The 24,614-nt window shown below is 37.7% G+C and overlaps 2 protein-coding genes across 2 annotated transcripts; both read left to right on the forward strand.

Moving 5' to 3' along the window:
• Positions 1 to 22,147: 22,147 nt before the first annotated feature.
• Positions 22,148 to 22,618, forward strand: LOC145157927 (uncharacterized). The gene has a single exon (XM_079076900.1). The coding sequence runs from the start codon at positions 22,148 to 22,150 to the stop codon at positions 22,616 to 22,618; it is 471 nt and encodes a 156-aa protein (XP_078933026.1).
• A 195-nt stretch (positions 22,619 to 22,813) lies between these two features.
• Positions 22,814 to 23,582, forward strand: LOC145157928 (uncharacterized). The gene is made up of 2 exons (XM_079076901.1): positions 22,814 to 23,253; positions 23,315 to 23,582. The coding sequence occupies exons 1-2, from the start codon at positions 22,814 to 22,816 to the stop codon at positions 23,580 to 23,582; spliced, it is 708 nt and encodes a 235-aa protein (XP_078933027.1).
• Positions 23,583 to 24,614: the final 1,032 nt, after the last annotated feature.

The raw sequence follows: 24,614 nt of genomic DNA on the forward strand, positions 1-24,614 counted from the left end.
AATATATATATATATATATATATATATATATATATATATATATATATATATATATATATATATTCCATCACAAGGACAGCTGTGATTAAATTTTAGTACGAACATAAAAAGAGACTGAAGTGACAGTGCAAAAAAGATAAATAAAAAGAATAAATAAGTAAAAAATAAAAAATTCCATATTAGCATGTTTATCATATATATATATATATATATATATATATATATATATATATATATATATATATATATATATATATATGACTAAACTGCAAATTTGGTCCCTGTGGTTATCAAAAAAATGTGGATGAAGTCCAAAATGTTTTCAACTTGCACCACTGGTCAAAAATCGGATATTTTTTGTGGATATGATCCCTATCAAACTTAAAAAGACTATTATACCCTTTTAATTTGTTATTTTCATTTATTTTTATAATTATTTCTTTATTTTAATATATTGATAAATAGAAAATTAGACAAAAAAACCCCACTTATCCCTATCCCACCATACCCTTCTCTTTCTCTTTCTCTTTCTTTCTTTCTCTCTCTCTCTCTCTCTCTCACACACACACACACCTCATGTACAACGTCTTCTACTAATATCCCCAATTGATGAACAAAACGCATAATAAAATCATAGAAACACATTTTCTTCTTCTTCAATTAGATTTACAAACCCAAAGATCGAAGCCCCCTGAACCCAAGAACAAAATTCTTTTAATGTGCCCAATAAAGATATTCAAGAGAAAGAGAAGACTCTCATTGGAGCTTCTTCTTCGGGGCTAGTTCTTGATGGTTAACGTTTCCTCCCAAAGTTTTCCCAGTTCATTGTACAACCACAAAGAAGATAGAGTGAGTTCAACAGACAAGCATAAAACATACACACTTATTTCAAGTTTTTAGAGGATGACACACACACACACTCAATCGCCTCCGTCGTCATAGGTTCAGTAGGATTTCTGAAATCTGTGTGATTTCCGAGATTGGTCCTATAAAGAAGAGGTATGCAATGATGGCTTTAACCTTAATTATGTTCGATTTTCAGTAAGATGCAGGCACCAGAGAAATAAAGATGAAACATGTAAAATCAAAACTGCAATTCAGTTTCACGTGCAATAAGAGAGACCAGAAGGAGACAACAGAGAGGGAGATCAGGGGTTAGGAGCCGTCAAACTCCCTAAAACCATCAACCTATCATTTCTTTCATCTTCCCATTGCGACCTAGCTACCAACGAATTGCCTTTCTCGTTTTTTTTCTAATCACGAGCTCTAAATCATAAACGAGTTGTCATATTTCTTTGATTGCCGTTTGTCTTGAAGATAACTGGGAAGAAGCTTGTTCTAGGAAATTTTCAACAGTTGAATCATGCATAGGATAGGTAGGTATTACCCTCTGAACCCTCCCTTAAGATGTTACACTTAATCTCCTAGCAGTTAGTAGATCTCGATGTATTTGAACTAAGCTGTCATTTATGTAGACGACAGTGTAAATCTCACAGGACTCTTCCGGGCAAGGCCATATCCTCATAGTCGTGTTCGTTTTGGTCATGAACACTAACCTGGTTCTGCAAGAGCTTTAGGAATTGTGCCCCTATAATTCCCTTTGAAGCGACCCCACTTCTCTCTCACATAGGTGATTCCAAGATTCATTAAAAACCATATGTTTAGCCTAATTTTGTCACTACGTATAGGAATGAACTAGGAAGTAGTGTTAACTCTCCCCCACAGTGACCTGCCTCATTCATACAATTAGGTTCTCCTTTTGAACCCGGATCTTGGGATCTCCAGTCTTCTGGGTAAGGTTTCCTTCGTATGAATTTAATCATTCATGGGCTTTAGTCCCATTCCTCTTGATGACTTATAAACTACATCTCTACTCAAGCCTTTTGTAAGCAGATCCGCAATGTTATCTTTGACTTTACCCAGTCAACCGTGATAACCCCCGTAGAGATTAGTTGTCGTATCGTTTTATGTCTACGTATAATGTGCCTTGATTTCCCATTATACATTGTACTTGGAGCTCTACCAATTGCCGATTGGTTATCACAATGTATACATATGGCTGTTACCGGCTTAGGCCATTCAGGAATGTCCTCTACGAATTGACGTAGCCACTCCGCCTCTTCAGCACAAATATCTAAGGCGATAAATTCAGATTCCATTGTGGATCTAGATATAAATGTTTGCTTAGATGATTTCCATGCTACAGCAGCACCTCCAAGTGTAAACACATATCCACTTGTAGACCTGGAATCTTTTATGTCAGATATCCAATTTGCATCTGTGTATGCTTCGATAACTGCTAGATGTCTGCCATAATGCAGTCCATATTCTCGCGTGTATCTTACATACCTTAGTAACCTAGTAATACTCTTCCAGTGTTCATAACTGGGTTTACTAGTGTATATACTTAGTCTGCTCACAACATATGCTAAGTCAGGTCTGGTACAACTCATTAGATACATCAGACTGCCAATAATTCTTGAATATTCCACTTGATTAACACTTTCACCTCTATTTTTACGTAGATGTTGACTAGTGTCAATTGGAGTTCTAGCTATGCTAGTATCTCCCTTAGCAAATTTTTCAAGAATCTTATCCACATAGTGTGTTTGACTTAAAATCAAACCACTTTGGGTTCTTGTGATCTTGACTCCAAGAATCACATCTGCTAAACCCATGTCTTTCATGTCGAACCTGGATTTCAGCATATCTTTCGTAGATCTTATTATCTTGTCATCACTCCCAATGATAGCATATCATCAACATATAAACACAAGATGACATACCCATGAGTGGTGCTTTTCACATAGATACACTTATCACACTCATTGATTCTAAAGCCACTTTCCATCATGACTTGATCAAACTTTTGATGCCATTGTTTTGGAGCTTGTTTTAATCCATATAGAGACTTAACAAGTTTACAAACCTTGTTCTCCTGTCCCGAGGCAATGAAACCCTCAGGTTGCTCCATATAAATTTCTTCTTCCAACTCCCCATTTAGGAAAGCAGTTTTCACATCCATTTGATGAACTTGCAGGTTTCTAATAGCTGCATTGGCAAGAACTAATCTAATGGATGTTATTCGCGTCACTGGCGAATACATATCAAAGTAATCGACCTTCCTTTTGTCTATAACCTTTGATTACTAGTCTTGCCTTGTATTTATCAATACTGCCATCAGGTTCATCTTTCTTTTAAAAATCCAGCGGTAACCCAGTGGCTTGCTACCTGGAGGTAGATCTACTAGTTCCCACGTATGGTTTTGTAAGATAGATTCTACCTCATTTTTGATGGCTTCTTTCCATTGAGGTCCCTCAGAAGAATTAACCGCCTCTTGGTAGGTTTTAGGTTCATTTTCCACCACATAGGTGTAAAAATCATCACCAAATGATTTTTCAACTCTAGCCCTCTTACTTCTTCTGAGTTCTATCTCTTCTTCCTCGGATTGAGCTTGTTCTTCTTCTCGAACAGCTTTGTTGTTTGGTAAAGATGGGCTTTCAACTTCCTTGTTCAAACAAGGAAACACATCTTCAAAGAATGAAGCATTCCTTGATTCCATTATGGTATTCTTGTGTATTTCTGGATTCTTAGAATCATGCAAAAGGAAACGATAGGCACTACTACTTTGTGCATATCCAATGAATACACAATCCACTATTTTAGGTCCTAACTTTTGTACCTTAGGCAGTGGTACTACAACTTTAGCTAGGCACCCCCACACTCATAAGTACTTATACGATGGCTTTCTTCCCATCCAAAGTTCATACGGTGTTTCATTCTTTTCTTTGCGAGGTATCTTATTTAAAAGATAGTTAGCCTGCAAAATAGATTCCCCCCACATTGACTGGTTTACACCCGAACTTATTATCATGGCATTGAGCATTTCTTTCAAGGCGCGGTTCTTTCTTTCAGCAATTCCATTGGATTGAGGTGAATAGGGTGATGTGAATTCATGACGAATTGCATTTTTCGCACAAAATTCAGCATAAGGAGAAACATATTCTCCACCCCTATCACTTCTAACTACTTTAATTCTCTTGTTGAGTTGATTCTCAACTTCATTTTTGTACAAGACAAACTTGTCTATTGCTTCATCTTTACTCTTAAGTAAATATATATAGCAATATTTCGTGCTATCATCGATGAATGTAATGAAGTATTTGTTCCCACCTTGAGTAGGAATTGACTTTAAATCACACACATCAGTGTGAATTAAATCAAGAGGTTCAGTGTTTCTTTTGATTGTTTGGAAAGATAATCTAGTTTGTTTTGCTTCAACACATGTGGGGCATTTGTGATTTGAGTCAATATTAAGTTTTGGTATGTATTCTAGTTTAATTAATCGCTTAATATAATTGTAGTTTACATGTCCTAAGCGACCATGCCAAACATTTGAACACTCAAGCAAATAAGCAGAACTAGAACTTTCATTATTCATTTTGTTTGTCACCATTACATTCAATTTGAACATGTCATTCCACGTATATCCTTTTCCCACAAACATACCATTTTTGGACAAAACAAACTTGTCCGACTCAAACACTAGCTTAAAACCAAATTGGTTCAACAAAACACCCGACACTAGATTCTTACGAAGTTTAGGAACATACAAAACATCCCTGAGCTTCACTTCTTTCCCCGAAGTCATTTTTAGAATGACATCACCAACACCTTTGATATCCATGGTAGCTGCATTTCCCATGTAGAGCTTTTCACCATCTTCAACTTCTTTGTAGGTGTTGAAAACACTCTTGTGATGACACACATGACGAGTAGCCCCTATGTCAATCCACCACTCCTTTAAATTTGTATTCATGAGATTCACTTCAGAAACCATAACCGTGAGATCAGTTATCATGGCCACCAACTCCATGTTGTCATTCACCATGTTTGCTTGACGGTTTTCCCTCTTAGGTTGCGGGCACTCCGAAGCCTTGTGACCCGGTTGGCCACAGTTGTAGCACTTGAACTTCTTCTTGAAAGTTCCTGCCTTGGGGCCTAGGTTTTTGCCCTTTGCTTTGCCTGTGTGAGGTCCCTTGCTTTTGCTCTTGAAAGTTTGACCAACTTCCACCATATGAACCTTTGAAGATTCAACTTCACTGCCTTTCTTCAAGGCCATTCGATTGTCTTCTTCAATCCGAAGACGCACCACCAGTTCCTCCACAGACATCTCCTTTCGCTTATGCTTAAGGTAGTTTTTGAAGTCTATCCAACCAGGAGGAAGCTTTTCAACCATTGATACAACTTGGAATGACTCATTAAGATCCATCCCTTCTGCATTGTTATCATGTATGATGACCTGAAGGTCTTGGACTTGACTCATAATAGATTTTGAGTCAACCATTTTGTATTCCAAGAACTTAGCAACAACATGCTTCTTAGTTCCAGCATCTTCTGTCTTATACTTCCTTTCCAAAGACTCCCATAGTTCCTTAGCAGTTGCAACTTTACAATAAACATTGTAAAGTGCATCAGTTAGCCCATTCAACACATAGTTGCGGCACAGAAATTCTGAATGCTTCCATGCATCCACTGCATTCACAGATTGAGCATCAGCCTGCCCCTCACCAATTACAGGAGCAGTTTCTGTTAGGAACCGAGCCAGGTTCAAGGTGGTCAAGTAGAATAGCATCTTCTGCTGCCACCTATTGAAGTTGAGACCAGAAAATTTTTCAGGTCTCTCAGCATGATTAGCCATGATGTTTGGAACCGGTGCATTTGGGTTCACAGCAGGGGTAGCACCAGCAGCAGGAGTTCCAGTAGCAACAGGAGTTCCAGACATTCTGAAAGAGTCATAGCCACAGTTAAATAGATTATAGGAAAAATCGATAAAAAATCGATTTATAATAAAAGAACAGAAAAAAAACGAAAGTTTTAGAACAAAATAGAAATCTGTTTAAGACTATTAGTGTAGGACTTCGTTTTTCCTCTTGAAAGTTTCATGTAAAGAAAAATTAGTAGCAAACGTGGTAGCTGAGGCTCGAGTTGGACTCGATTCCCTTAAACAGATTCGTTGTCTGTTCCCAGGGTACAACAACCTTAACAGTGGTGTACTGCCGGATATTTCACTTGCCTGAAAGATTCGCCGGAAGTAGGAGTACAGAGAAGGAGGAGAAAGAAGAGTATTTTCATTCGTGTGTTGAATGCGATGGTAAGGTCTCCTTTTATACTTGAATCGTGTAATGGAAACAAATCAATAATTGATTAAGCGTTTAATGCCAATAAATGTCATTAATTACGTAATTAATGCATCCGTTACAAAATTCAAAATAGGGACCAAAACTGTCAAGTTTAGTAAAAACGAGGGTAGCACGCGCCCATGCACAAGTTCAATGTTTTTGGTCTACGAAATCCAAGGTTTGCACCCCCCCTGCACGCGGGTAGGAATTGTAGTAAAACCATAGACACAAGCTTATAATCCTTTCATGCATTCAAGCTTATAAACATTTGTTGAGTTTGGTCTTTCTACCAATGTGGGACTCATTCCCACATTCATCTCTTTTTGCTAAATTTATTCTCAAATACCCTTCTTTTAGTATCGATATCTCATTCACATATACTCAATTTTGGACATATTATATATCGTTTCGAAGTCCTTGTGGAGGAGAACACAAACCCACTTAGAGTTAGTTATATATACAACATATGTATATATTTATATATGTCCAATGTTAGTAAAATATAAATATTTATACTAAATTTTCCAACATATATATATGATATGATATGATGGCAATATGGTATCTACATCGCAAATGAATGTTATAAACGTCGTAGTTCGGTTTAGGGATGAGTAACGGTTCAGACCCGGGTCAAACTGGTCCGAAAACCTATTTTTTAAAATTCATGGACCGAAAACCGGACAGGATTGGGGTGTGCCGGTTCCGGTTCCGGTTCCCCAAACCGGTTTTCGATTTTATACCTGATTATAAGTTGTTGAACTATTTATGATTTTGTTATGTTTCATGTTTGCTTAAACAAAAAAATTGCTATACCTATTTTTATTTTTATGATAATATAATATATATTGTTAAGATTATATAATATATATTGTCAAGAATTTTCACCGTAATTTTTTTTTCTCAAATTCCAAATTTGAACCATTGATGTTTAAAGTTATGCTTGTATGGATTTTTTTATATAATTTTCTTTTACTGATAATTTTTTCTTAAAATCATGTGAAAATTATAGTTTTTACATCCATGAACTCACCACTTATCAAATCTAGGAAAATCTTTAAAAATGATACTTATGATTTTCAATAAAAATTAAGTTTAGTTTTTATTTTTTTTTTGTCTTAATTTTTTTTGTCTTTAAGGATGATCTCTCTAGGTTTGAAAACTTTTAATGGATTGTCCTTATTGCTAACTCCGTTAGTTTTTTCTGTTAAGTCTAACCATGTGAGAATAAAATCTTTTTTTCATACCGCAGGGACCATTCTTGAAGTTTTGTCTTGAAATTTTTTATTAACTAGAAATTTTTTGTTCTTCAACAACATAAAATCTCCTCCATAAACTTATAAACTTATACTGGTAACACACTTTTTATTAGCTGAGAAACTTATAGAATTAATATCAGAATTTGTATTTAGGAATACATAGGGAATACCATCTTGTGTTAGCAAAGGATAATCCAGTGCACTCAGGGTTATAAGCTAGTCCCAATCACGATCAACCTTCAAAAAAATTATAGCAACATGCAAAATGGAAGCAATGTTACTGGCACCCATGTATGTTGTTCGATCATGCTTTCCGATCACATTAACATTCCCAAAATCCCTAATCATCGACATCGACTTCACCAACACACTTAACTTCCTCCGCTTATTATCGAAACTCTCCGTTCTAATGTGCAACATATACCTATTCTTTGAATGCTACACAACAAGCAACAATCATAAAATCCTATCGGCGTCACCGTGGGTGCCTGAAATGTAGTAAGCGAACGCTGATGGGTTGTCGCGCACATGGTGGACGGGTGGAGAAGGGTTTGTGTGAAGTGAAGGCGTATGAAGAACTAAAACCGCGGATCAGGGAAATAAATAGTAGTAGGGAGATGAATGCGATGATGAACGGTGTAAAAATCCATTTCTTCTCTGCTCCCATTAGTATGTATAAATCGATTTAGATTTTGATCTTGTAACCTTCTGAGCGTATGGATTGAAATTGAAATGAAGGAAGTGTTGAAAATAGGTGTCCAATGTCATAACTAATTGGTGTAACTTTGAGAATAATAGCAAAATCCTTTTTGGGTTGCCCTCAAGAACTAGAAATACTTTTAGGAGATTGAGGAAAATGTTTATTAATTTATTATATGATTAATAAATTAAGTAATAACTAGTTGAAATTAATTAAAATTAACTTGGAATTAATTTAGTATTAATTTAATGTACAATGACTGAATATTAATTATTCAATACTTTAACAAAATAGGTGTGACAACCCGATACTTTCTAGTCAACAAAAGTCAATTTCCGTTAAATAAAAGTTCGAATTTTATTTGTTCCGTTAAGTTCTTGTGGGTTAGAAAATAATCTAAAATATATAAATAGAGGTTATATAAGTTTTCGGAACCAAAAACGCTCGAAAAATCAAGATTTCCCTCGAAAAATCTACAAACTCGTTCAGCCAGACGTTTACGGCCGTAAACTCCTGGGCCGTAAACCCGTTTACAGCCGAGGACCCATTTCCGGCCGTAAACCCAACCGGTATAAAGGTTTTTCCCGGAGAGATTCTCCATTTCTCATCTTTTTCACCCGAAAACTCTCTCAAGTTGCTCCCAAGGACCTCCCAAGAACATTCATATCCTCAAGAACAAACCTTCAAATCTTCTTATTTTCACCAAGAACACCAAGAACACCAAGAACAGTCTTCATATCTTCAAAGGCCGCAAACCCAGTTCACAGCCGTAAACCCAGTTCGTAGCTGCAAACCCAGTTCACAACTGCAAACCCAGTTCACGGCTGCAAACCCAGTTCACGGCCGCAAACAGCCTTGAGCTGAGAACCTTGGCTGAAACCCACTTTTTCCACTTCAAACAAGTCTCGGTAACATTCTTAACCCAAAAGCAAGTGTTTTCTAAGACTTTAATTTATGGTTTCGCTAATTTAAATACAATTATGTGTTTAATTATCATTAGGATACCGTTAATTCCGCGTACTCCAACTCGAGGGTCATCTTTCCGGTTTTGCTGTCGAGCACGTACACATAATCAACTGTGAGTTCATACCCATACACTTTTACTGTTTTTAACGTTTTCAGGGGGGAATACAAGCAAAACACAAAGAAAATTTGTGTTCTTATATAAAGGATTTCAACAGAATTAAAACTTATGCAATTGATACAACCAAGAGATCACTACATTTTTATAAATTTTTTGATATTTTATCCCTTTTGTAACATGCTGAGCATAAGGGAAGTTTTCAACATACAACCATAATTGCAAAGTTTTCAGTACAATACATGAATCGAATACATAACTTACATGCAAACTATAATAGGTATAGTTTGGGATTCAACACACGGTTTTATCAATTCCAGAGCTTATACATTAACAAACATATAAAGTATGATAAATATAGTTTATGGCATACACTACTATTTTCCTGAAAATAAGAGCACAATACCAAATAATTATTTAAGTATAATTATTTTACTCTACAAGTATACATACAGTTTCAAGTACAAGAGAGCACTACAACACTACACGTAAACTAGTTAATACAGGGTTGTGAGGCACTACTTCAATTGTACCATTTGGGGTGCAGAACTAAATCCTACCACAGTATAACCAGAGTCTCCTGGAGGGAGAGAGTGAGATTTGTGAATAGATCTATTCGGGACTGACAATCCCACACCTAAACTGCTAGCTACAGTTAGGCAGGCATGCCTGGGGTGACAAATGTCATAACATCCGACGCCTGAAGAACGTCGTAGAGGTCACTAAGTCATATCAAGCATGGTTATACCAAACTCACAACAGTATAAACTAACCATTTGTTTACGGGATTTCAATTCTTCAAATAGTTTTATTTTCATTAATAGAACTATCATACACTACAACTAGAGGATCCCAGGGAATACAAATACATGGTTTTATTTTAAGTAATAAAACTACTATACATACTGGTGGTAGCCATGGTTTTCATACAGAACACACTATACATACTGGTGGTAGCCAGGGTTTTCATACAGAACACATTATACATTACTGGTGAAAACCAGGGTTTTCATACAAAGGTTTTCGTACAGAACACACTATACAATACAACTGGTGGTAAGTAGGCATACAGAATAACATTTTCATATACTACTACAGGATACAGTAACGAACGTACATTTTGGTCTTAGGGTTTAAGACTACTTTTCATTACTAAAGAAAATATTGGATTTTCTTGAGAACATGCAAACAGTTTACAGATTCACAGACAGGTTTTCATTACAAAAACATACGTATGAACTCGCCAGCTTAAATGCTGATACTCTTTCAAAACCGCTTGTATTCTCAGGGAACCAGTAGACAGGTACACCCGCAGGCTTTTGAGAACGCGGAGCGTATAGAGTCGCGTCTTTTATACTTTTGTTACACTTTTGCTGTTATACAAACTATGTATCAAACAGATGTAAATACCTTATATATATTCAATGTAATGATTGTGTTTACTTTGGTTACTATGATGCAATTGTTGTGATACTGTACATGACGTCCTCCGCCCCCGAACGTGTCCTCCGTTCCAGTTTGGGGGTGTGACAGATTGGTATCAGAGCATTGTTTATAGTGAACTAAGTATATCTAACCTCACATGGTATACAACTATAAACACTATGGGGCCGAAGCGCTCTGAACTAAAAGTATACTTTTAAAATCTAAGTATTTTATAAGAAGTATACTAACACTACATACATACCAGAATCAATATCACAAGAAGAATAAAACAAAAGTATTTAGATGTTGGACACTGCGGTCAAACCTGGGCAGTTACGTAATCATATCTGGGATAAATATAGCCTGATCAACTATATTTATTTGAGATACGACCAACATGTGTTTGGGAGTGATAGTGGTGCTGCGACAAGTCTAAAACTTACCAAACTCCATACAAAAGAGATCAATAGAACAGAACACACAACCTAAAATACAATAGGAGTATTTTATCTAGAGCCAAACACATTGTAGACATTTCATTCCAAGTGTTGCTATTTATTTTCTAGCGATTGTTTACTTGTATTAGTAGACTTCCTATGTAAAATCGCTTAATAGAACACTTTATCTATCAGGTTGCGATATATCCTGTTCAATATCACCTGACTTCCGACCACTATAGAGGACTTATCTTCATTTTTCTCACAAATTATTTTAGAGAAAGATGCCTCCGAAGAAGAAGTCCAACCGAAAGAACAACAATCCTCTACCGCCGCCACCTCCTCAGTTCGACCCTGTTGTGTTCCAAGCTGCAGTTACAGCCGTTGTGGCTGCCGCCATGACGCAGATCAAGTCTAGTGGCACTAGCGGATCGGGTAGTGGTACCCATCCCCTTAACCTCGATGGTAGCCAGGGACACCCGAAGGAGTGTTCCTACAAGGATTTCATGAACACGAAGCCCAAATCCTTCGACGACAATGGATGAGTCATTTCTCTAACTCGTTGGTTCGAGAAAATCGAATCAATCTTCGAGATATGTGCGTGCCCCGAGGCAAGCAAGGTGAAATTTGTTGCATGCACCTTCACTGACAGAGCACTAACTTGGTGGAATAGCCAAGTCAAATCCCTAACTATTCCAGTGGCTAATGCCATGAGGTGGGACGATTTGAAGGAGTTAATGCTCGTCGAATACTGCCCGCGGGGCGAGATGCAAAAGGTGGAACAAGAGCTGTGGAATCTGAAGATGAAAGGTTCCGACGTCGCTGCATACACTACTAGGTTCAGCGACCTGGCTCTTCTATGTACCGGGATGGTCACCCTGGAAAGCAAGAAAGTTGAGAGATACATATGGGGATTGACACCCCCAACTCAGGGGAACGTTTTGGCTGCTAAACCTCTCACATTCGACAGCGCCAAGCGTCTGGCGCAGACCTTGAAAGATCACGGGGATAGCTATGAACCCGTAGCAGCTGCTCCCGAACCACCTAAAGAGAGTGGTGGAAAGAAAAAGTTCTGGAACAAGCGCAAAGGCCAGCCTTTACAAGAGCCCTCTAAGAAGCAACAGACAGTGGCAGTCCATGCTGCTATCATTCCTGCTGCTGTTCCTACTGCTCAAGCACATGCCAGTAGATATGCTGGAACCCTTCCAAGGTGCGACAAATGTAACTTCCATCATCACGGACCTTTCCGTGACATGCAATGCACCAACTGTGGCAAAAAGGGGCACACAGCCCGTTTTTCCAAGACACAAGTCCAACCAACCAGTCAAACCCCCGGAGCTGGAATAGGACAAGCTTGCTATGGGTATGGAGAAACCGGTCATTACAAGAGGAATTGCCCCAAAGCAACGACTGCTGGAAACACGGAGAAGGTGCTAGCAATGGGTCAGGAGGTGGCAGTTGCTGATCCCACCGTAGTTACGAGTACGTTCCTCCTCGACAACTCTTATGCATGCATTCTTTTTGATAGTGGTGCGAAGAGGAGTTTTGTCAGTCATGCATTTAAACACTTACTCAAACACAAATCCCAACCTCTAACCGAAACGTTCACCGGCGAGATGGCTAACGTCAAGAAAGGGAGCACTAATGACATATTCATAGGCTGTACCCTCACTCTAAACGACCACTCTTTTTCCATTGACCTTATGTCAGTCTCCATAAAAAGCTTTCATGTCATCATCGGCATGGATTGGTTGAGCCCCAATCGTGCTGATATCCTTTGTTACGAAAAAGCCATTCGCCTCAATCTGCCATCTGGCGAAACCCTCGTTATCTATGACGACAAACTCAGCACGAACCTTCGTATCATTTCGTGCATTAAAGCCCAAAAATACCTGCGAAAAGAGTGTCATGTATTCTTAGCCCATGTTGTCAACGAAAAACAAGAAGTTAAAGACCTCGAGAGCATCCCCAAAGTATGTAACTTTCCCGATATGTTCCCCGAGGATCTTCCAGGAGTTCCTCCCGAACGCCAAGTCGAGTTCCGAATCGACTTAATTCCCGGAGCTACCCCCGTAGCCAAATCCCCGTATCGTCTAGCTCCAGCGGAAATGCAGGAATTATCCAGCCAACTTAACGAACTTCTCAGCAAGGGATTCATTAGACCAAGCTTCTCACCCTGGGGAGCACCGGTCTTGTTCGTTAAGAAGAAGGATGGATCTTTCCGAATGTGCATAGACTATCGTGAGCTCAACAAAGTCACTATCAAGAATCGCTACCCTCTACCCAGAATCGATGACCTCTTCGATCAACTTCAAGGAGCTAGCTACTTTTTGAAGATAGACCTGTGATCAGGGTACCATCAGCTACGAGTCCAGGAGAGTGATGTTCCTAAGACAACTTTTCGAACTCGATATGGGCACTACGAGTTTGTAGTAATGCCCTTTGGTCTAACCAATGCACCCGCCGTATTCATGGATACGAGGAACTGGGTGTGCCGCCCCTTCCTAGACAAGTTTGTGATAGTATTCATAGACGATATACTTATCTATTCACGAAGCGAGGAAGAACACAGCCAACACTTAAGACAAGTCCTAGAAACACTGAGGGCAGAAAAGCTTTACGCGAAATTCTTTAAGTGTGAGTTTTGGATTAGGAAGGTAGCCTTCTTGGGTCACGTGGTTAGCGAGGAAGGCATACACGTGGACCCTTCCAAAATTAAGGCAATTGAGAATTGGTCAGCACCGAGAACGCCCACAAAGATACGTCAATTTTTAGGACTTGCTGGTTACTATCGAAGATTTATATAGAATTTCTCCAGAATCGCTAAGCCGCTTACCACCCTGACTCAGAAAGGTGTAACCTTTAATTGGGGAGAACAACAAGACACTACGTTCCAGACTCTGAAGCAAGCCCTGTGCAGGGCACCTATCTTGTCTCTTCCTGAAGGGACAGAAGACTTCGTAGTTTACTGCGATGCATCCAATCAGGGGCTAGGTTGTGTACTTATGCAGCGAAGAAAGGTTATTGCTTATGCCTCGAGACATCTAAAGACACACGAAGTCAACTACACTACTCACGATCTTGAGTTAGGAGCAGTGGTCTTTGTGCTGAAAATCTGGAGACATTACCTCTACGGAACCAAGTGCACTGTCTTCACCGACCACAAAAGCCTCCAACATATTTTTGACCAAAAGGAGCTTAACATGAGGCAACGGCGATGGGTAGAACTACTTAATGATTATGAGTGTGAAATACTCTATCATCCTGGCAAGGCCAATGTGGTAGCGGATGCCCTCAGCCGTAAAGAGTACTCGGGTCGCAGAGTGAAGGCACTAACAATGACAATCCATTCCCATCTGTCCGCCCAAATCAGAGAGGCTCAGCTGGAAGCCTTGAAACCAGAGATCACGACGGATGAAGCCTTGAGGGGAATGTAGAAGAACTTAGAAATCAAGGGAGACGGAGTTTACTACTTCATGAACCGGATCTGGACCTCAAAGTTCGGTGGGTACAGTGAGATCGTCATAAACGAAGCTCACAGACATCGATACTCCGTTCACCCAAGTTCAGATAAGATGTATCTGGATCTCAAGAAGCTCTATTGGTGGCTAAACATGAAAGCAGATATTGCTACCTACGTGGGCAAGTGCCTAACTTGCGCCAAAGCCAAGGTAGAATATCAAAAGCCCTCAGGTTTACTCCAATAGCCAGAAATACCTGAGTGGAAGTGGGAGCGGATCACAATGGATTTCATTACCAAGTTACCCAAGACACCGGGTGGTCATGATACTATTTGGGTAATCGTCGACGGACTGACCAAGTCCGCTCACTTCCTGCCAATCAAGTAAACATACAAAATGGAGAGACTGACTAGAACCTACATCCAAGAGATAGTACGACTGCACGGGGTGACCGTATCCATTATCTCGGATAGAGATAGCAGATTCACCTCAAGATTTTGGCAGTCACTGCAGAAGGCTCTTGGAACTAAGCTGGACATGAGTACAACTTATCATCCTCAAACGGACGGGCAGAGTGAGAGAACCATTCAAACCCTTGAAGACATGCTGAGATCGTGCGTTATCGACTTTGGAAAGTCATGGGATACCTATTTGCCCCTGGTCTAGTTTTCCCACAACAACAACTATCACACTTGTATTAAGGCTGCTCCATTCGAAGCCCTCTATGGCCGTAAGTGCAGATCCCCTCTGTGCTGGGCTGAGGTGGGTGACGCGTAGCTAGCCAGAGGTCAAGTCCCTGATAACACTCTCATTGGCCCTGAAATCATTCGAGAACCCACCGAAAGGATCGTGCAAATCCGAGAACGACTAAAATCCTCCATAGATAGACAAAAGAGCTACGCCGACAAAAGACGAAAACCCTTGGAATTCCAAGTTGGTGACCGCGTTCTATTGAAGGTCTCACCCTGGAAGGGCATGATACGCTTCGGAAAGTGTGTAAAGCTAAATCCAAGATACATTGGGCCATTCGAGATCCTCGCTAGGATCGGCCCCGTAGCCTACAAACTCTGGTTACCCCAAGAGCTTAAGAACATTCATCCCGTCTTCCACATGTCAAATATTAAAAAGTGTCTATCCGACGAGACTCTTGTAATTCCACTCGATGAAATCAAGATAAATGAGAGTCTTAACTTCGTGGAAGAACCAGTAGAGATTATGGATCGGGAAGTCAAACGAACGAAAGAAAGTCGCATTCCGATAGTGAAGGTTCACTGGAATGCCAAGCGGGGACCCGAATTCACTTGGGAGCGAGAAGATCAGATGCAACAGAAGTATCAACATCTCTTTCCCTAGTCCATAATTGTATTCATTTTAGAATTTCGGGAGGAAATTCCCTCTAACGGGGGGATGATGTGACAACCCAATACTTTCTAGTCAACATAAGTCAATTTTCGTTAAATAAAATTTTGAATTTTATTTGTTCTGTTAAGTTCTTGTGGGTTAGAAAATAATCTAAAATATATAACTAGAGGTTATATAAGTTTTCGGAACCAAAAACGCTCGAAAAATCAAGATTTCCCTCGAAAAATCTAGAAACTCGTTCAGCCAGACGTTTATGGCCATAAACTCCTCGGCCGTAAACCCGTTTACAGCCGAGGACCCATTTACGGCCGTAAACCCAATCGGTATAAAGGTTTTTCCTGGAGAGATTCTCCATTTCTCATATTTTTCACCCGAAAACTCTCTCAAGTTGCTCCCAAGGACCTCCCAAGAACATTCATATCCTCAAGAACAAACCTTCAAATCTTCTTATTTTCACCAAGAACACCAAGAACAACCTTCATATCTTCACAGACCGCAAACCCCGTTCACAGCCGTAAACCTAGTTCACAGCTGCAAACCCAGTTCATAGCTGCAAACCTAGTTCACGGCCGCAAACCCAGTTCACGGCCGCAAACAGCCTTGAGCCGAGAACCTTGGCTGAAAACCCTCTTTTTCAACTTCAAACAAGTCTCGGTAACATTCCTAACCCAAAAGCAAGTGTGTTCTAACACTTTAATTTATGGTTTCGCTAATTTAAATACAATTATGTGTTTAATTATCATTAGGATACCGTTAATTCCGCGTACTCCAACTCGAGGGTCATCTTTCCGGTTTTGCTGTCGAGCACGTACACATAATCAACTGTGAGTTCATACCTCTACACTTTTACTGTTTTTTAACGTTTTCAGGGGGGGGGGGGGAATACAAGAAAACACAAAGAAATTTTGTGTTCTTATATAAAGGATTTCAACAGAATTAAAACTTATGCAATTGATACAACCAAGAGATGACTACATTTTTATAAAATATTTAGATATTTTATCCCTTTTGTAACATGTTGAGCATAAGTGAAGTTTTCAACATACAACCATAATTGCAAAGTTTTCAGTACAATACATGAATCAAATACATAACTTACATGCAAACTATAATAGGTATAGTTTGGGATTCAACACACGGTTTTATCAATTCCAGAGCTTATACATTAACAAACATATAAACTATGATAGATATAGTTTATGGCATACAATACTATTTTCCTGAAAATAAGAGCACAATACCAAATAATTATTTAAGTATAATTATTTTACTCTACAAGTATACATACAGTTTCAAGTACAAGAGAACACTACAACACTACACGTAAACTAGTTAATACAGGGTTGTGAGGCACTACTTCAATTGTACCCTTTGGGGTGCGGAACTAAATCCTACCACAGTATAACCAGAGTCTCCTGGAGGGAGAGTGTGAGATTTGTAAATAGATCTATTCGGGACTGACAATCCCACACCTAAACTGCTAGCTACAGTTAGGCAGACATGCCTGGGGTGACAAATTTCATAACATCCGACGCCTGAAGAACGTCGTAGAGGTCACTAGGTCATATCAAGCATGGTTATACCAAACTCACAACAGTATAAACTAACCATTTGTTTACGGTATTTGAATTCTTCAAATAGTTTTATTTTCATTAATAGAACTATCATACACTACAACCGGAGGATCCCAGGGAATACAAATACATGGTTTTATTTTAAGTAATAAAACTACTATACATACTGGTGGTAGCCCGGGTTTTCATACAGAACACACAATACATACTGGTGATAGCTAGGGTTTTCATACAGAACACATTATATATTACTGGTTAAAGCCAGGGTTTTCATACAAAGGTTTTCGTACGGAACACACTATACAATACAACTGGTGGTAACTAGGCATACAGACTAACATTTTCATATACTACTACAGGATACAGTAACGAACGTACATTTTGGTTTTAGGGTTTAAGACTACTTTTCATTACTAAAGAAAATATTGTATTTTCTTGAGAACATGCAAACATTTTACAGATTCACAGACAGGTTTTCATTACAAAAACATACTTATGAACTCACCAGCTTAAATGCTGATACTCTTTCAAAACCGCTTGTATTCTCAGGGAACCGGTAGACAGGTACACCCGCAGACTTTTGAGAAGGCGGAGCGTATAGAGTCGTGTCTTTTATACTTTTGTTGCACTTTTGCTGTTATACAAACTATGTATCAAACAGATGTAAATACCTTATATATATATTCAATGTAATGGTTGTGTTTACTTTGGTTACTATGATGCAGTTGTTGTGATACTGTGCATGACGTCCTCCGCCCCCGAACGTTTCCGCCGTTCCGGTTTGGGGGTGTGACAATAGGACATTCTAGAAGGTGGAAAGGTGGAGCAATATGGTGATGACATGTGTTAGTCTTTAAGAGGAGCCAACACAATGCTGCCAACCAAGCACACAACACGCCCAAGACAACATGTGCGGCAAGCCTCGTTCCCAGCTCTATAAATTGATGCTTAGCCCTCCTTCATTCCTCACACAATCATATCTTATCATTTTTTCTCTCTAATTCGAATTTCTTTGGGGTTTTCAAGATTTTTGGGAAACTTCCTTCTAGCAAGGATCGGAGGCTTCAATAAGCCCCAAAAATAGAAGTGTTTGGTATCGAAGTCTTGTCTGTGCAAATTCCGGTTTTCGCTAGAAACTCCTGTAAGTTAAGTTGCACTTACTACACTTTAAGTGTAACTTATATTTATATTCATAGTCGTTGTTATGAATGTATACATAAGATTTCTCAGTAATTCCAGTTATAATACTGAGTGGTCTACTTATATGAGAGGTATCTAGAATGGGTACGTTGGCTTGGTTGTTGGATTTCAGAAAAACAATATGCCGAAATGATCCTGCCACCCTGTCCTGCCTGGCTGATCCTTATTTGATAGAACTCACAATATTCATTGGGATTAGTGAAAGATCTATCCTTCATTACCCGATTGTCATAGGGACTAATAAGTTATAGTATTATAGGTTAATACTTGTTAGACGTGTTGCTTACAATTGGATTACCTGGATAACTGTTAATATCCAAAGAAATTGTCCAGGTGAGTTTTCTCACTATATTGTATGCTCCAATATGTATCCTACGTATGTTAGGATATAGTTGCGTGTAGTATGTTATTAGGCACTTAGACCAACTTAGTTAGTCGCCTGTTGTGTGGATCTGTTTGTCTGCTAGATATGATAAACTATGTGGGGGAGTTGAGGGTGGACCAGCTTCGTGCTGAAGGCCAATAGACTCGGGCGTACCAAATTTATGTTGAAGGCCAATGAGCGGACCGACTTTATGCTGAAGGCAAAGGAGTGGACCAGCTTTATGCTGGAGGCCAAGAGGTGGACCAGCTTTATGTTTAAGGTCATTATGTGTATGCATTATATATGTATTATGGTATATGGTATTTTGGGGAACTCACTAAGGTTTATGCTTACCGAGTTGATTATAAATGTTTTTCAAGCACTTCAATGATTCGTCAAAAGGGCAAGGCTCAACTATACATACATGCATTCGCATCATGTTTTTCCGCATAATGTAAATATACTATGATATATTTGAATAAATAGAAATAAAAATTTTGGGTTGAAAATTGGGACGTTACAAGGATAAGTTAGGGTTTGTTTGAATTGAAATTTTTTTTAGGTAGGTGTGAATACACACAAGAATTGGATTTTGGTATTAAATGTTGAAGAAATATGGATCTGATCTATGTGATTATGTTGAAAATCTTATAAAAACCTGTTCTACACAACTCCGACTCTCAATAAAATCAGTTAATAAAAAATTTCAAGACAAAACTTCAAGAATGGTCCCTACATCATGGAAATATGATTTCACCCTCACATGGTTAGACTTAACAGAAGAAACTAATGGAGTTAGCCATAAAGACAATCCATTAAAAGTTTTCAAACCACAGGGATGATCCTTAAAGATAAAAAAAGTTAAGAACTGGACTCGATTTTTTTAGAAACCGCATATACCATTTTTAAAGATTTGTCTTAAAACAATGGAATGTACATTTAAGAATCAAACCAAGATACCAATATATCAAATTTCAATGAATGTATCACACTAAATAGCCAAATTCCATTATATTAAATTTCAACTTGCAAAATACCATTTAAATTAGTAAATAAAGGACTAATATATCAAATTTCAATATACCATTATCAGTGGCAGACCCTCATAGGAGCCGCAGGGGGGGGGGCATGACCTCCCTGATTTCGGGTCTCCTAATACATGTATCTACATGACCCAATTGAAAAATTAACTAGAATCACATCTTTTGAGTCTCCTAATACATGTATCTATTAAAATCTATAAAAACCCCAAAATCTAGTCAAATTTACAACAATTTAACCCAAGTTTGAGTTTAATAAAACTGAAAAGTGTAAACCTAAAATCTAAAATCTAATTCGGCCGTTAGAAAATTACTTCTCGAAACTCACCGGAAGAACGCCGCCTGATACGACTGTTGCTGTCTTGCTCACTTTTCCGGTCGTCATATTGTTGACCACGTTCGTACCGTATGCCGTCTCGCCTCTTTCCTAGTCACCGGAGCATGGACTGCTGAGACTTGACCTCCGCCGACCACTGTGCGCTTGAGTGCTCAGCCGGCTGCTGCCTCCCCTAAGGTTTTTCTTCGCCTGTTCGCAATCTCCGTTCTTAAGGTATATGGATTTTGTCTCTCTTGTTCTTTTTATCTCTATTTAATGCGTTTTCTCTCACATAGTCACTTAGTCAATAAAGTAGAAATTGGTACTATTGATTAATACACATACACACAACCTCTATGAGTGTATGACATAATGACAGATAGTATTTGTTGAATTAAGAAATATACATTTTGCACTTAAAACTTATTAGGCTTGAGGGAGTGGCATCGCCGCCCCTCTCGACTCTTAATTCGCTATAAGTGCTAGTTGAAACCTTTTTCTTTTCTATTTTTTTTATTTTTTTTCTAAAATAAAATCCATTTAACTAACACACCACCACCATTTTCTTCGTCCTATGTGGCTTCAAAAAATTTGACATGGCATCAAAAATTTTGATGTGGCAACATGCTAAGCATGCTACCACTCCCTCCAACCTTAGTATGTTATTCACTTTAAATGGACTGATTTATTTGGATAGGAACGATAGTATGTATATATAATATATTATGATTTATTTATTAGCATATAAACTTTATGGAATCGATGATATGTATATATAATATACTATCATATATTTTTGTATGTATATTTGTTACTTGTTATGATATTAAACTAATTAAAATTATATATATTTTATATTATTTTTTGAAAATATAAAAATTTATTTGTTTATTGCTATCTTATATTGCTATTTGTTAATTGTTAGTAAATATGATTGTGTAGTTTATATGAACATGAAAAAACAATCTACTATTGATGGATTTTTCAAAAGAAAACAAGCAAGTTCTACTCAAGATTCTGAAAACCCACCACAGTTTGTTTTGGATGAAGATACCCCCACGCCTGATGTTCCTATTACTGAAAACCGTTTCAAAAAACCTCATATTAAAAGTAATGAAATGGATCATAGTACACTAGAAACGAGATCCTGGTTTGCGTAAGCAAATTCATGATTATCCAATTAATCAACGAGATACTATTATACGAGCATATATTAATCGTGGTCCCTTTCAACAAACACTTTCTGTATATCCAAAATCTGGACCAGAAACCCATAAACATAGTTTTCAAGCTTCTTGGTTTAAGTTATATCCTTGGCTTAAATATTCAGAGAGCTTAGATGCTGAGTTTTGTTTTCCATGTTTTCTATTCAACAAGCCTTCTGGAATGGGACACTACGGCCAACAAGCATTTACTATAGATAGATTTCATAACCAGAAGAAAGTTGGTGGAAAAAGTTGTTCCTTTTTGAATCACATAGGGAATGAGTGTACATCTTTTCACAATGTTGCACAAAAATCATGTGATGATTTGTTAAATGAGGCTCAAGATATACAAAATGTGTTTGATACATTTACATAAGAAAAGCGTAAAAATAATAGATTGAGATTGAAGGCTACTATTTATACGGTCCGTTTATGTGCATTTCAAGGAATTGCATATAGAGGCCACGATGAAGGATCAAATTCCATAAACAGAGGAAATTTTCGTTAAATATTGAAGGCAATTGGCCATTTTAACACAAAGATGAAAGAATTGTTCCGTACTGCTCCTAAACATGCATTATATACTTCACCATCAATTCAAAAAGAGATTTTAAACCTTATATCAACTAGGGCGAGGAGGATGATTTGTGAGGAGATTAATGGAGGAAAATTTTGTTTAGTTGTTGATGAAGCACATGATCAGTCTACTAAAGAACAAATGTCAATTGTTTTGAGATTTTTAAATAAAGATGGCTTTATTATGGAGCGTTTCTTTGGGCTTGTTCATGTACTTGACACTACATCACAAACTCTTAAGAATGCAATTTATTCTGTATTGTCACATAACAATCTTGATCTTAAGTCAATTTGTGGTCAAGGCTATGATGGTGCAAGTAATATGCGAGGTCATTTCAAGGGCTTGCAAGCATTGATTTCAAATGATTGTCCATATGCGTATTATGTTCATTCTTTTGCACATCAATTACAATTAGCATTAATGGCTGCTTCATAAGGAGTTGTTGCATTACATAAGTTTTTTTACTCGATTATCTTTTGTTATCAATGTTGTTGGTGCTTCCTCTAAGCGTACCTACCAATTTAGAGATGCACAAGCTGAGGAAATTGCATATAAGATTTCTATTGATGAGTTAGAGACAGGTAGAGGTCTTAATCAAATTGGTACATTACAACGAGCTGGCGATACTAGATGGACCTCAAATCAGTTTCGAGCTTAATTAAAATGTTTAGTCCAACTTGTGAGGTTTTACTTAAAATTATTAAAGATGGCACCGGTCCAATCAAAGGCGACGTAGATTCATCATATGAGGCTATTACTACATTTGAGTTCATTTTTGTTCTTCAGCTTGAGAAAGAAATAATGGAGATCGCTGATTTACTTTGTCAAGCTTTACAAAGACAATCTCAAGATATTTGTAATGCATTGAGGCTAGTTGCATGCACCAAATTGTTATTGCAAAAAATGAAAGATGAAAGATGGGATGGTTTGTTGTCTCTTGTTATGTCGTTTTGTCAGGAACACAACATTGATATCCTTGATATGTCTTCTCCATACTTTAGTAGAGGGGCTCGAGCGCGTAACGAGCATAGTGATCATACACTTAAGCATCATTACCGCGGGGGGGGGGGGTATATTTTATGAAGCAATTAATTGTCAGTTAATGGAACTAAATCATCGATTCAATGATAGATCAACGAAGTTGCTTCGACTTTCAACAACTTTAGATCCTAAAAGTTTTGATGATCCTTTTCGAAGTGGTGATGTAATTAAGTTAGTAGATAAGTTTTATCCCGATTATTTCATTGAACAAGAGAAAGTAGTTTTGAAGATACAACTTCAACATTATGAGATTGATGTCGTTCAACATGTAGATTATAAACTATTGACATCTATGTCAAAATTGTGTCAATGGTTGATAAACACAAGAAGAGTGGCGAACTTTCATCTTATTTATTGAGTAGCTAGTCTCATACTTACTCTTCCAGTTTCTACAGCTACAACGGAGATGCCATTTTCAGCAATGAACCTCATTAAAACAAGGTTACAAAATAAAATGGAAGACAAGTTTTTGAATGACTCATTGGTTTTGCACTTCGAATGAGAACTTGCTGAAAAGATTAGTTTAGAGACAATTGTACAAGACTTTAAAAATGCAAAAGATCGTCGCGTTCCACTTTGAAAAACGATGTAACAATCTTTATATTAGTTTTCTTGTTTACACTTTTAATATGTCATAACTTGGAACAAAATAAAAGTTGGTTATATAGTTTAATTATGAAGTTTTGATTCCGCCCCTACTTGTAGTGTTTGTGTTCTGTCCCTGACCATTATACCAAAATAACAATGTACCAAAATACCATCATATCAAAACAAACAATCTATCAAAAAATTATTAAACTTCAACCGACTTCTTTCCAGTCCCTTTACTTCCTTGTTTTTCCATTGTCTCTTCATTATATATATATATATATATATATATATATATATATATATATATATATATATATATATATAGTGACTATCTAAATTGAACATTTAACAATAAAAGACACCATGTGGCCTAGAAACGCCCTTCATATGACAAATCAATAAAGTTCTCTTAAATTATATAGGATATAGAAGATATCTTAATGATTATAGTTATCATATATAATTTAATAGGACTTTGTTGATTTGTAGTATATAGCATGTTTCTAGGCCAATGCTATCTTTATTGTTGAATATTTAGATCTTAGACGTAAAAAAAGTGACTTAGGTGTAAAGAATGGAAATGAAGGGAGTTTTTACTTTGACAAAATTACAAAAATGATCATTGTGGTTTGCTAAAAGACACAAAGTCAGTCCCTGCTAATTATTTTTATGCAAATGGTCTTTGTGGTTTGCAAAACTTGCACGGATGACCCTTCTTACTTACTCCGTTAGTATTTAGCCCGTTAGGGACTGAATTTGTAAGGGCATTTTCGTCTTTTCAAGTATAAATGAACTATTC

Source organism: Lactuca virosa, chromosome 2, assembly GCF_052849685.1.
Source record: "Lactuca virosa cultivar CGN04683 chromosome 2, Lactuca_virosa_CGN04683_v6, whole genome shotgun sequence".
Taxonomy (NCBI): domain Eukaryota; kingdom Viridiplantae; phylum Streptophyta; class Magnoliopsida; order Asterales; family Asteraceae; genus Lactuca; species Lactuca virosa.